General features: G+C 42.7%; 1 protein-coding gene across 1 annotated transcript in view; it reads left to right on the top strand.

Annotated features, from left to right (window-relative positions):
- The window catches only part of FREM1 (FRAS1 related extracellular matrix 1), an 80,727-nt gene that overhangs the window by 30,942 nt on the left and 34,704 nt on the right, over positions 1-15,081 (top strand). Inside the window, exons 14-22 of the mRNA XM_063129244.1 lie at positions 2-95; positions 2,127-2,379; positions 3,058-3,255; positions 6,229-6,414; positions 7,909-8,105; positions 9,938-10,163; positions 11,882-12,026; positions 13,515-13,656; positions 14,792-14,987. Of these exons, the coding sequence (XP_062985314.1) occupies positions 2-95; positions 2,127-2,379; positions 3,058-3,255; positions 6,229-6,414; positions 7,909-8,105; positions 9,938-10,163; positions 11,882-12,026; positions 13,515-13,656; positions 14,792-14,987 (1,637 nt within the window). The remainder of the gene's footprint in view (position 1; positions 96-2,126; positions 2,380-3,057; positions 3,256-6,228; positions 6,415-7,908; positions 8,106-9,937; positions 10,164-11,881; positions 12,027-13,514; positions 13,657-14,791; positions 14,988-15,081) is intronic.

A 15,081-nucleotide genomic window follows, 5' to 3' on the forward strand; every position in this document is an offset into this window, starting at 1 on the left:
GGTATCGTCACAATGGCTCTGAAACTACACAGGATCATATCCTGCTTGCAGCTACAGATGGTGTAAATTCCTTTGAGTTTATCCTACATGTTAAGGTCAGTGCAAGACTCATCCGAATGCAGGTCAACTAGGAAATGAAAACTTTCAGAGGGCTGTGCTGTTCTTTCAGGAACTGGAAACTCTAGGGCTGCTTGAGGTTTCTTCTTCACTTTGGAGCTTTATGTGACAGCATTGGTTAGACAGCAAATTTGGCAGGTACTACTTAATAGACATCTGCACCTGTTCCAGATTATTCCCTACTGTCAGGAATGAATCCACTTTGAATTAAATGTTGAAAATGCAGTGCATCAGTAAAGGAGAGCTGTTTTGTTTCCAAGTATGTATGTTTCAGGAGCCACTTGAAAATAAGTAAATCCTATGCTGTAGGCTTGTACATATTCACCCTAGCACTTAGTGACCAAAACACACTAGTTTATTAAAAGTCAGATTAACATAAAAAATAAAAAACCTGGTTAAATACAATATTTGTAAAATTGGGAATATGCCAGCCTGTTAGGAGTGTTCACAGAGGATTGGGTTCTTCAATTCTGGACCCTGAATGAGACATGTAGCGGCTGCTTTAAAAAAATTACCTTTTTAAAAAAATGTATGTTAATTCTGCATATGATGTGCAAATGGATGTAGTGGAATCCAGATAACATTCTTTTTAAAAAACAAAACAAATAGAGCCTGGGGAGTGATTATTTTTCAAGAGACGTAGTGGGAGGAGGGATGTTTCACTCTATCATGAGATCCTCCCCTCTGTTTCTCTGCTCCAAATTGGTGTGCTCAGCACACTTCCCACACATGTGAAAAAAGACACATTTTGAACCACACAGGGAAGGTGGGTTGAGCAGAGATTTAGGCCATAGCTAGATGGGGTGAAATCCCGGAGCGATCGCTGGGATCATCCTTGTGTGTTCACGTGATGCACAGGGGATCCCAGGATCCCTTGTCCCAGGATCTCACCCTCCCCTTTAGGCCCGGTTTTTCCACGGTCTTGAGCTGTGGAACGTGTGGCCGGGCACCATGAATTGTCCTGGCTCCTCACAAGGAGTCAGGACCTGCGCACGGGGCGCAGAGCTACTCAGGAGTACTGTGCCCATTGGGGGTGGGGTGGGGGGATTGGGGAAAGATTTTTTTTAAAAAAAACACCTACCTTTTGTGCACAAGCGTTTGTGCACTGCTGTCCCTTTAAAAATAAAAAATGGCGGGCGTGATGCCTCTCTCTGAGGTTGTCGCGTGCCACGTGTAAACAGAGGGGAGATCTAGCGATAAAACCATCATGAGATCTTCACCCCTCCATCATGCACTAACAGGTAGGTCTAGCTAAGGCCATAGTTAAGCAATCACTACTACTTTGCTCAAAAATCTCTGATTCTTAAAGCTGCTTTTTGTTTCTAAAAGTGGCATCTGGCTTCGTTACATATGTTTAGACATAACATGTAGTCATTCCTTAAAATGCAGTGTGAAAATGAGACACATTTTCACATTGAAAATGTACTTAAATGTACATTTGTACACTTACATTTAAGTGTACTTAATTGGAAACATTTAAGTACACTCATCTCATACCCCTAGATGAGCTGCAACTCCCTGTCAAACATACATTCAGCGGCAAACCTGAATTTTCTACCACAAAATGATTTTCTACCACTATTGATCATGCCGGTATAATATAGTATTTTTGTCAGTTTAAACTTTTTATTTGTTGGCATTGGTAATTGGTGTTCTGCAATTTTATTTCTTGGCATTTGTAGTTGGTGATCTAACTTTAAATGAACCCAAATTTATGCCTTAACAGTTATGGCTTAACTAAACACACCCTTCACTCTGTCATAGCTTCCAATCTCTGGTAAACCATGCTTGCGAATGTGGATGTAAGCCTATATATACCAGTTGATGGGGAACATGGGTGTGAGGGTGCTATTGCACAGCGTCCTGTTTGTGGGTCCCTGGTCAATAGCTGATTGGCCACTGTGTGAACAGAGTGCTGGATTAGATGGGCCCTTGTTCTGATCCAGCATGACTCTTCTTATGTTCTCATGGATGGCCAATGTAGTTTTGTGTATATTTCCCCCCCGCAGGTGATGCCTGTAAATGATGAGCCTCCTGTCATGAATGCTGACCTCATACCCTTCCTGCAATGTCCAGAAGGTCAGACAGTGTCCATCACCTCGGCACATCTTTATGCTACTGATGCAGATAGTGAAGATATGCAGTTGATGTTCATGCTTGCTCGACAGCCTAAACATGGGGTTGTGAAGAAAGATGGCATCGTAGTAGATCGTTTTCCCCAAGCAGATGTTGTTTCTGGAGCAGTGGCATACGAACACACGAGTAAGTGAGAGCAACACCGTGATCATATCCCAGCCAACTCTTTACTGCTAAACTAATAAATGAGGACAACTGCAACGTTATGGCCCCTCGGTACAGGTAACCCCAAAGCGCTGTGGTCGCCATTCCACCTGGTGACTGTAGCATTGAAAAAGTTGGCTAGGCTAAATCAGCATCTTTGTATCGGCATGGATATGATCCAGGTAACAGATGCTATAATTCAGCCGTTCCCCCACCTGACATCCTTCAGATGTGTTGGACTACAACTCCTTTCATCCCCATCCATACTGGTCATGCCAACTGGGGTAATGGGAGTTCTAGTCCAACACATCTGGATGGCACCAGGTTGGGAAAGGCTGATATAGGTACCCCTTAAGTGTTTGTAGTTGGATTTCTCTCCCTTGGCGGCTGGCATTTTATTAGCCTATTTGCATGACACGCAAAAGGGGTGTGTAGTCTTTTTGGTACCATTGCAATTATTACTTATACGCCAAAATGTACCATGATTGTGCACTTTTAGACATTTCTCTTGCACTTCTTGGTGTGTCTTTTTTCATGATCTCATCGCTATTGCTGAAAATATTTTGGCATCTCCACATTTGTTTTTTAAAAAGCTTCCTTTAGGAATTTTTACCTTGCATTGCAAAAATATTGTGCTTTATCTGTAGTTCCTTTTTGCAGGTGGAGAGATTGGTTTGGCTCCTTTGTTCGATGTCCTTACCTTTGTTGTCTCGGACGATGAAATTGGCCCAGATGGAAATGCCTGTTGTTATGATGGATCTCCTTCTCCTCTTATGCCGCTCCATAAATCCTCCCCAGTGTTTGACATTAATATCACAATATTTCCAGTGGATAACCAGCCTCCAACCATTGAGACTGGTAAAGAAAAATATATTCTTTTGGATTTTTATGTCTGCTCATTCAGTTGGCATGTTGAGAATGTCGACCAGGTGACTCCACGATAAGTTCCACATGTGTTGGAAGGGATGTTGGAGAAGGCTGAAACAGATTCAAATGAGTTCAGATTTCTATGAATCCAACCTCTGGATTAGCAGTCAAGTAGCCTTTTCCAAGTTGCGTGGACTCGTGGTCTGTTTTTTTAACTTTTGGGGGGATCTGCAGAAATTTGCACTTGCACTAATGTGCATTAATGAAAATGTACACTTGTGCTAATATGCACTAGCGATCATGCACACTTTCACAACTGGAATTAAATTCTTGTGCATCCCTAAAATAACCCAATCTGGTCAATGAGCAGAAGATGGAATGAAAGATACTTGACAATCTGCTAAACACAGATGGAATGGATTTAACAAAATCTGTCCATCCCTAGGTGAAGGTCATGCAATTGCTTCCTCACATATACACCTCACAACCTAATCTATATTTTCTATGCCACTGCAAAGCTGACAAATTGGAGAGGTGCTCATCATACAGTCACTCCAGAACCTGCCAAGTTTTTCAGGGATTCAATCAACACTCCATTCATTCCATATTAATTTGGTTGCAAGAACAGAGCCCAAATGCAGTGGTTCATGGTCCAGTTCTATGCCACTGGGGCAACATCTAAATGGATATATTATATAGATGTGATGTGGCTGCTTCTCATGCAAATGTCTGATCTTTCTACTGGGTAGGAAAGGAGCCCACAAGATTCCTTGTCCAGATGTTATCAGAATGGTATGGGATCAGGCCACATGGAATGGCTCCTACATCACTGTGATGGCAGATGAATCAGGCCTTCATCTTTATTAGCATGAATATATAGTAACTCATGTGAAAGGCTAACTGCAAAAAAAAAAAGCAAAGAGCAGCCCAAAGTTTACGTGTAAATCTAAATTGTTGGTTTTGCCATTTGAGTCCATGTGCAAGCTAGTGGTTAAATATGAGGTCTTGTCTACACATTCAATAGAATAAAGTAGCAAAATGAAGACCTGCAGTGGCAGATTGGATTGAACCATTTTTGGCTGTGGATGGTGATTAATTTTGGGAATACTTCCCATGTAGAAATACCTCCCCACAAGGCAAGTAGAAACTATCACACCTGGGAGAGGACTGGGAGAGTACCTTTCTCCATGTTGCTATGGTGTTGTTTTTACTTGAAAAAAAGTAAAAGTGATGTACGACAACCACCCAGAGAGCTTTGTGAACCGCCCAGAGAGCTTCGGCTATTGGGCGGAATAAAAATGTAATAAATAAATATAAATAAATAAATAAGAGATATCTTTTCAGGGCTGGCCCTACCATTAGGCACACTGATGTAACCACCTCTGGCAGATGATTGTCATGAAAGTGCAGCAAACTGATAATGATGTAATTTATTAGTGTTGTGCTTTTGCTGGGAGAGAGGCACTTGGGTGATGTTATATGTCAGCTGCGAAATTTACCTTGGTACTATGCCCCTTGGTACATAGTGACCTTGGTACTATACTCCACCTCAGGCAGGAAATTAATTTGGGCCAGCTCTGCCTTTTTTAATGTAATGTGGGAGGGAGGCTTTAAAAATTGTAGCAAACAACTTTACAGTCTGATGTGATATAGGCCCTGTCTTTGCAGCACAGAGTTGGTGCTGCCTCCCTCCAAACCCCTCTGGTTTCCCTTACCCTGGGTGGCATCGGGTAATCCTGACGCCAACAAGGGAGCACGGGGTTTCCAGTGGTCATCCGGGTACTGGAGAGACCCCCCCTCTTCCTGGTGAAAGGCAACCAATCACAGGTTGCCTTCCTCCAGGACTGCCCCCCAGATTGGGCTCGGGAATGAGGTCAGACAACGGTAGAGCCGTTTGACCTTGCTCCCAATGGAGAAGTCAGGTAAGTCCCAGACTTTTTCAATGCGCAACTTTGCAGGAAAGCCCCACGGTGGCTGCGAAGCTACATCTGCGTCATATTACTGATGCAGCACAGATTTCCCCACGTATAGACATCCCCATAGTCTACTTCATGGCCTTAGGTTTCTACTAGTTCATTCTGTTCCATGTATGCATCAGGCTAAAGATAAGGAGATGTAACACTTACTTACTTTAGCCTAAATTTAAAAGCAGGTTTTCTTCTAAACAAAGCGGAAATGAATGATAATTAGGATTACACGTGAAGATCTATTAGGCTAATCCTGAACTATGTATGCTAATTTATTATTTTAAAAGCACCTAAAGTTTTATAGGCACTGTACTAAAACCACACAGTCACTCCCCACAGGTACTACTTCAAAGAGTTTTGCAGCAAGAATCTTAACTGGATTTCCAAGAATGAAAAATGGCAGCTAAAGGACACAGAGCCTCTTGTGGTCAGATCCTAAATGAGTCCTAAATGCTTGAACTACTTTGTCTTGACTAGTGCAGCAATTCCAATAAACGTCCCTTTATAACTGCTTGACATTATACAAAATAAAGCTGCTTTGCCAACATTGTATGCATGGTCGCCACTTTTCAACAACGTATGTATGAGTAAGTTTGTGAATTGCTGTCTATCAACCAAGCAATGTTCTGGAAATGAAGTATTGTCCCAGCAGGGAAATTAAGCACTGATGCATGAAAAATTGTTCATTATGAGGAATTCGTAATAGCTCTCAGGCAATTAATGCTGTGACAAACGGAGGTAACAACCGATCTTGAGCAGCACATAAACCATACTTAATAGCTTATCAACAAAACTGTTTTGCAAGTGTGTTTTTTTTCTCCTCTTCGCTCACTTGGTGAGAAAGGAGAGTCATTGGTGTGACTGGAAAGCAATGATGCCAAGTAGTTGAAAAGTGGCTTTTCCTGTCCGTTATTAGCTGCGTGTCTTGAACTTGAAACATCCTTATAATTCAAGATGCTTAAGTAGTAGTTCTCCTCATTATGTCATTTGCTTGCAGGTGCCATGTTTCTTGTGGATGAAGGCTCCTCAGCTGCCATTACAGTTAACCACTTGTCTGCCATGGATCCTGACACCAAAGCCGATGACATACAGTTTGTTTTAGCTTCTCCACCCCAGTTTGGGTATATAGAAAATATATTACCTTCCCCTGGCTTTGAGAAAAGCAACATGGGAATAAGCATCGGTATGTGTGTGCGATGTTGAAGAGCAACTTCACTTTAAAACCAGGATCATATTACCACCCTCTCTGTGATTTATGGTGTATTTTATGCTACTATGTATCTCCAGGAGTGCAGGACCATGCTCAAATCCTGGGGTCCCAATCCAGCTATCTGGGATTCACTAGTTGGCCATGCCGCTGCCTCTACCCCAAAATCATTTGGTGGTGGTGGTGGAGTTACTGCAGTTTTTCCCCATTCTAAAACGTTGAAATGCCTCTCCTAAGACCTAAAGGCAGTAAGACCTGTAAGCTAAAATGTGCTGGCATTTTTGGCTCTGCTCCTTTTCCTGTCCGTCCCACCCACCACTAAAATGTGGCCCACAAGAGTTACTCCAACATGGAATTCGGGCCATTGGCTGAAAGACATTCCACATGCCTGACGTATCTGTTGAACTTTTATCTGTGCTGGTTTTAAATCGGTTATGGATTTTATTGTACCTTACTGTCATTTAATCTGTAAGATGCCTATGGTTATATCCAACATTATGCTACTGGAAAAATTACAAGAGTTGGCAGTCCACTAGCAGTTGCAAGCAACACCAAGCCTAATGAAGGTGTAATGCATTGTGCAAGGATGAAAACGGGGTTTCCACATGTGGTAGAACTTTGCACTAGTGGAATGACACCACCGGATACAATCCCTAGAGAGAATTGTCTATGGGGAGTTCAGCAAAACAATAACAACAATAATGGCTCCCAAGAATTGGGTCCCTCTGAATTGTACTGCTCAAGTTGGCTCCTCACATTCCTCCAAGGTTAAAATTGGATCTAGATTTAGAACTTCCCCTTATGTAAATGTGACAGATGCATTTTATACTACTTCCCCCCCCCATGACACCTTTAGTCAAACGACTGTACATGTTATTAGTTAACTGCAATGTTATTTCAACTGGGAGAACAGAACGTGCATTTCTTGTTTTCCCTTTTTATAAAACTTTGTTTTATCCAATTATTGTGCATAATACAGTAAGTCAACAAATACAGTAAGTCAACTATTTAAACAATAAATAAATAAATAAAAACGGTTCCCATTCTTATTTTAATTACATGAACAGTAGAAGGTTCTTACAGCACCCCTCATTTGGAATGACGTTTGGGATATCAAAGGCACCACCATCCCTTTTTGAGAAATGCAGTGTAGGGAATCCAGATTTCCTTGAAGTAGTGATATTTGGCTGCCCCTCAGAACTCTGCTATGGTGGATTGGTCTCTCTGAAAGTGTGATTTTTCAGATATTGGTGAACCAGCCCTCTATCGTGCACCCAGTATAACTTTAGCAATGTTATACTATTTCTAGGCATGCTGGTAGCCACAAAAACAACTAACTCACAGTGTGGCAAAATGCCTCTTACATTACCCATTAGAAATAATAGTGCTAAGAGGGCTTCTGGCACAATGATGCAACTGACAATAAGAATATACATTTCTATTAACTTCTCATTTCTTTCAAACGTCTAGCTTCATTTCAGCTGAAAAATGTGAAGGCCCTGCACATAAACTATGTCCAGACCAGGCACAGGAGAATTGAACCAACCAAAGACCAATTTATGCTTTACGCCACTGATGGGAAACGTCATTCAATGGAGACACCATTTTATATCTTAATCAACCCTGCAAATGATGAAGTCCCAGAATTCATAGCAAGGAATATTACAGTAAGGAAGGAAATACAGCATCTCCTTTGCCAAAGACAATATAGCTGCTCTCTACTTTTGTTTCCTCCCCTCAAAATGACCCCAACACCTTTCTCCTTATGTGCTTGTATATTCAACCAAGGCCAAGGACGCCACAGTACTATGTATATTTTCTTTAAAAAATATTTGGGCCTCTGGCCTTGTAGCAGACCTCCTCATCTCATCATCCTCTGCCTCTGCCCTCACTCGCCCTCCTTCACCCTTCCTTTGCACATGCTCCTTTCCCATTTCCATGGACCATCCTGTGAAGGCAAAGTGAGACTTCTGTTTGCTTCAGCTCTGGGGTGGGAAGGGAAGGGTCAATGACAAACGCTTGGGGCCAGAGCAGGGCAGCAGAATCCATGCCTCTTTCACAGTTTTATGGCTCTTAAGACCTGGCAACCAGGTCCCCAGCCTCCCCTCCCTTCCCTCATATTCCCTCAGCCTCTCCTGCGTCTGCACATCCCAATCCAAGTCATCAAAGGAACCTTTGTTCTCTTTTCTCACTCAACAGCATCACTCTTTAACTTGCTTCTCTTTTCTTCACTCCTTCTGTCTTTCTCATTCTTCTGCCCATCCTTCCCTGCTTTTATCTGCCCTTCCTCTGTTTCAGCCTTACTTTCTCAAACCGTATCCTGCCCTTCTACCTTCTCTCCCTCCCTCCCACATATGCACACATACAAAATAAAGGTCGTGGAGCAGCATCACTTTGTGAAGGCAGGATTGTTTATCCTTTGTTCTTAATTTCTTTCAGATAAGCACTCTGCATCGTTTTTATCTGCATTTGTTTACACAGCAATCTTAAAGGATAATGGGATGGGGATAGGCCAAACAGGAAGGGCTTACATTAGGAACCTCTTCCAGCCTGAGGGCCAAATTCCATTCTGGATAAGTTCTCAGGAACTGCATTCCACTGGTGGGTGGGGCCGAAGGCAAAAGGGGCAAGGGCAGTGGTGAAGGGGGTGGATTATTATTATTATTATTATTATTTATTTATATAACACCATCAATGTACATGGTGCTGTACAGATCACACAGTAAATAGCAAGATCCTGCCGCATAGGCTTACAATCTAATAAAGTTGTAGTAAACAATAAGGAGGGAAAGAGAATGCAAACAGGCACAGGGAAGTGTAAACAGGCACCGGGGTAGGGTGAAGCTAACAGTATAGAGTCAGAACAAACTCAATATTTAAAAGCTATAGGGAAAAGAAAAGTTTTTAGCTGAGTTTTAAAAGCTGTGATTGAGTTTGTAGTTCTCAAGTGTTCTGGAAGAGCGTTCCAGGCGTATTTGGATACCCCAAATACCACCTATTTCAGCCCAAAGCTCTTCGAGGCAGAAATGAAGCCTTAGAAGAAGCATTTTGACCTTCTAGAATAAGGGGGGGAGGGGGAACTGCACAGAAAATGGGAGAGTATTTTCCAAATGATCAGTCATCGGGGAAGGGGGCGGGGTCAGAGCTTGGTCATCCCGGGAACTCCGGAGGGCTGGATTTGGGCCCTAAACAGCATGTTCTGCACACCTGGTTTAGGTGGATGGAGTCAGGGGCTAGGTTTTTGAGCGGCATCAGCCATTGCCTGGAGGTACAACCAAGCACCAAGGAGTTGGTTTAGTTGCCCCCCACCCCCGCCTGCAATGCCAGCCCCTGGGTCACCTGCCTTTTGTCCTGTAATTCAGACAGCTGCATTAAGATGGAGAGAGAGACTTTTGCTTCCCTGTGCAATCCAGTGATGATTTATTGGAACAGATGAAATTGGCATTTTATAAGTCTTTTCAGCAAAAGAATTGGCATTTCCGTTCCTTTGGCTACTCAGGTGCAGGAGGGTCAGATGAAAGAACTGGATCCATCTGTAATAAACGTGGTTGATCTGGATGTACCTCAAGATACTCTGATGTTTACTGTCCTGCAACACCCCCAGCATGGCCTCCTTATCAATGGGATGTATGGCAATGACATCATCCGCTACAAACAGGCAATTAACAGTTATCAGCATCGTGAACTTCCCGTGCATGAATTCTCCGTGGAGTTTTTACGAAAAGGTAAGTGTTGCACTCCTTCCTGCTGGGTTGTTTGTTCTGTGAAGCAATTACTACCAGATAGTGCGACAATAAGAAATACTCATGTCTTATTTCTCCCCCTGGTTCAGAGATTGTCTTATTTATCTATTTATCTGAGAATAGCAGATTAAAACTATGGTACTACGCATATTTACGAACGAGTAAGTCTAATTTAATTTAGTGGGTACACATGCATAGGTTCAAGCTAGACATGCAATGATTTATTTAAATTTTTATTCCGCCTTATAGAAAATTTCCTTATTAGGCAGCTTATATAAGTTCATTTATAACACTTTTAACCACCCCCACCCCACACACACCATAATTAAAACTAAACTATGGATTGCACTGTAAACGACTTTAACATCTTTTTGCCTGCCTAAATATAGGTAACTACACGTAGAATGGATACCTGAAATGATCAGGGGCTGGACACCTCTCTTACAAAGCTATGAAGATTGGGGAGTTAGTTTAGAAACTAAGCACCTGGGTGGGGGCATGAAAGAGGTTTTTTAAATTATCCAGAGTGTGGAGAAAGTGGATAGAGTCTCCCTCCCTCTCCCTCCCTCCCTCTCCCTCTCCCTCTCTCTCATAACACTACAGCTCAGGGTCATCCAATGAAACTGAATTGGAAGAGCTTAAGGCATGGTTTTGGCTGCCATAAAATGTCGTGATAACCATTAGTTTAGATGACTTTAACAGTGGATTAGAGAAATTCATGTAAGATTAGGTCATCAGTGGTCATGATGGTTATATGAAGCCTGCAGGTTTCAGAGGCATCATGTTGCCCTCTGGATACCAGTGCAACAACCAGAGAGGGTGATTGCCTGTGTGCTTCATGTGGATTTCCCAAAGGCATCCGATCGGCTACTGTGGGAAACACTACTGTAGGAGCTTTGGTTTGAGGTATGGTATTATGTAGGTTTACACTAAAGTAAAGACCACTAAGTTCAATGGAGCTTACTCCTGAGTTTGTGCCCTCTGTGTGGCAGCCACTTCAATTGTTGCACCCAGAAGATAACATCAGAAGCCCCAGGCAGAGCCAGCCTTAGGATAAATAGCATCCCGGGTGAGGAGTGCCTTTGGTTTCCACCCCCCTACCCGTGGTCACCTTTGCAGGGCTACCGAAAAGGATTATGGGGCCTGGCACAGGTGTGATGTTGGCACCCCCTCATCTCTGCTTGGGGGGCCCTTATCTTGGCTTGCCCCCCCTCCGCATGGTGTCTTGGGCAACCGCCCAGCTTGGCCCATCCCTAAGGCCAGTCCTGGCCCCAGGCCAAGAGGGAGACATCTACATTGGAGCTCCTCCCAACATTTCAAAGAATACGTAGCATGAGAGAGGCTGAAATATGATTATTTTTTTAATTTTATTTTTTTAGCCATGCTAATAAGGGAAGCTGCAAATTTAAACTTTAGGAGGGATGGGGGAATAAGAAATTAGAAGTCTACTTTTTGTTTGGAAAGGAACTTTATGACTTGAGCGGGCCGCAATTGTGTTCTTGAGTCAATAGTGGATTAATGAACAGCTGCTGTTTTCAAGGCTTGTCCCATGCCAGTTGGAACACACTGGCTGTGCCCAGCAGAAACGCGGGGGCTGGAGGAGCAGCAGCATGGGAACTGATGTGAAAGAGATTTTGAGAGGAAAAGATTCACCCCCCTCCCCTCTCTCGTGTTACCATCCCCTTCACTTCACCTTCCAGGGATGCGGCTGATGTATATGCATGATGACTCGGACAGTCTAGCTGATGGTTTTTCAATCCAGCTATCAGATGGGAAACATAAAGTGTCAAAAACCATTTCGGTAGAGGTCATTCCAGTTAATGATGAGAAACCAGTGCTGAGCAAGTAAGCCACATGTTTCTGTTCCAAATTGGTGGATGTGTTCTGACAAAATGATTCGGCAGTGATCGAAGCAGCAAATTAGTGATTAATAGAGCTCGTCCCCTATAAATTACCACAATGCCAACCATTCTGCAATGAGCAAAGCAGCCAAAACTAAATCAGAAATGACTATGAACGCAGGTATACTTCTTCCATGTGTATGTTCAAATAACTATACATGTATGCAAATATTACATACAAATTCAACAAGTTTACAGTCTAGACTTCTTTTTGGAAGATGATTTAAATGCAATCATGATCTTTGCACACCCTCTGCTGGTCATTCCATACTTTGGACCAGATCTTTTTCCTCTTGCGTTTGCTATCATCACACTAGATGAGGGCTATTTCTTGTGCCACCTAGACCAAGCCCGGATCTACATGACTGCTTTAAAGCACTTTAAAGCGCTTTATAACAGTTTTGACAACTGTATATGGAATGCGTCCAGGGCCCCAACAGTTGTCAAAGCTGTTATAAAGCGCTTTAAAGCACTTTAAACAGTAGTGTAGATCCTGCCCGGGCATTCTTCAATTTAATTGCAATAAACTGACATTAACTATATGGAAAATACAACCCCCATCCTACCCCAAAACAGATTTTCAAAATCCTGTATTTTGCAACAAATGGTCCCTTTAGAGAATGAACATTGGAAGTTGCCACAATCAGTAAAGGACATTAGTAATGGAGAGAAGGGGGGAATGCAGTGATTGGGGTGGGTGCGTGGGAGTGGCATTTATTAGGGATATGTGTAGCCCCTCCAACTAACCTCAAAATTTAGTGAACAGCTCTTTTTGTGTGTTCCAGTTGAATGCCAAGAGACCTCAAGGATTTCCCCCAAGCATTAAATACGAACACTCAAAAAGCACAGCAGTATGATAATACGGCTCTTCTCTTACCATTGGGCTGCAATCTTGCACATGACTAGGCTACCTGCATAGAATTGAATCAGCCTATGTGTGCAGGATAGCAATATTCCATAACAGCCTGATCCGATGCATTTTTTACTCAGAAGTAAGCCCTTCAGAATTCACAGTGGGACTTACTCCTAATTACGGCACCCAGCTGAATCGTGCATTTTGATACTTGCAGTTTTCTTGTGAGAGAAGGAAGGGGAAACATAGCCCCTCTCCTTTTCAAATGCATGCGCATTGGGTAAATGACCACATGCCACTGTTGGCTCCCATCAGCCTGATGCAACACTTCATAGAAAATCCCTCACAAGGGAAGAGAAGGGAGAATGATTTAATGTTCCTCCATTACTTCTCACGCCATTGTATATGAACTAGTCCATAATTTAAGATCTCACCAGAATGGAGCCTTGCCTGCTTGCATTTGAAGCATCTATCTGTTTGAGAGAGGGATGTTCTTTGAGTAATTCTTCATGTCATTATTTCAGTGATTACTCTCTTTTTAAGCAAATACACCAGGACTTCTTTGTTTGTTTGTTGCAGGAAGGGTAAGATAGAGGTGAATATGGGGGAAGCCCAGTTTATTTCTAGTGCTGTTCTGTCAGCCGAAGATAAAGACACCCCTAGGGAACAAATTTATTATTTATTTGAGAGAGTCCCAGAAAATGGACAGCTTCAGCTCAAGGTCAGTATTTGTATTTCAGCAAAACAAAACCAAATATTGGAAACCGAGATCGCAGCCTTCTTCAGTTAGAATGGGAGTGAGCATAATCCTTCTGTTTCCTAAATGTCTCTCATGGGCTTGAAACACACTGCTGTGGCTAAGATAATTTCCATCCTGATCCTTGGAACAAACCAGTGGTGGATGCCCTGTTTGCATGAGAGTAACATCTGCCATCAGAGTTCCTTCAGGGAAAGTGTGTGTGTGTGTGTGCATGAGAGAGTGTGTTCTGGAGGTATACCACAGTGTTTTTTTTATTCTCCGTGTGCTTAATGTGCATTGCTGCTTACATTCTTGGATCCATATATTTCACATGGTTACCATGACTAAGGACTATGACCTGTAATTTTCCATCACTAGCAAGCAATACACTCATAGACATCCCATTTGGGGGCAAGGTAATGGAGTGGGTGGTGGTTGATCAATTCAAATATGCTTGGGTGAAATGGATTTTCTAGACCCATTTCAATCTGGTCTCAGCACTGAAACAGCCTTGGTTATCCTGGTAGACGACCTGGGAGACCCTGTTTATTCTCCTACACCTCTTGGTGACTTTTGATACTACAGTACCCTCCTTGGAGCAGCTGCATGAGGTGGGAGTTGGGGACATGGTGATATGGCAGTTTCTCATCTTCCTGGAGAACCACTTCCAAAGAGTACCATGGGGAAGGGGAACTGTTTGGATCTGTGTTGCTTGAGTGGATAGGAGTGCCTACTCTCAGCTCTAGCTGGTTCAACACCTATGGCTTCCTGGACTTGGGATAGCATGTCCATAGTGACTCTTTCCTGGGCTACTGTACATCTGGGCTACTGTAATGTGCTGTAGATAGGGCTGCTCTTGAAGATGGCTCAGAGGCTTCAGCTGGTGCCACTCAGTTATCGAGCAGCCAGCAAAGGCAAACACATGTTTTCCGTGATCTGCATTGGATGCCTATTTGCTTCAGAGTCTACTTTTTTATTAATGGTATTAATAAAAGGTATTAATTAAAGGTATTAATGTTGACTCATAAGGCCATAAATAAATAAGTGAGCAAACACAAGAAAAACATCTGAATAATAAATGGCATTTTATTTGTTTAGTGACAGTTTTTCTTTCTAGGTAGGCCGTGACTGGGTGACGCTCCATAATGGGATGAAGTGTACTCAGGAGAACATAGACATGAACTCTGTGAGATATATACACACTGGAGCGATTGGCTCAAAGGAACAAGACAGTTTTGTGTTTCACCTGTGGGATGGAAACAACAGGTCTCCAGTGGTGGTTTTCCCTATTGCCATTAAGGACATGGAAAAGGGTAATTTTATTTCTGATCCTTGCATAGACTACCTTCCTTCTATTACTTCATTCTAAGGATTGGTTCATGCTACTGAAATTTTTCCATGTAATCT

The sequence above is a fragment of the Elgaria multicarinata genome, chromosome 6 (assembly GCF_023053635.1).
Source record: "Elgaria multicarinata webbii isolate HBS135686 ecotype San Diego chromosome 6, rElgMul1.1.pri, whole genome shotgun sequence".
Classification (NCBI taxonomy): Eukaryota; Metazoa; Chordata; class Lepidosauria; order Squamata; family Anguidae; genus Elgaria; species Elgaria multicarinata.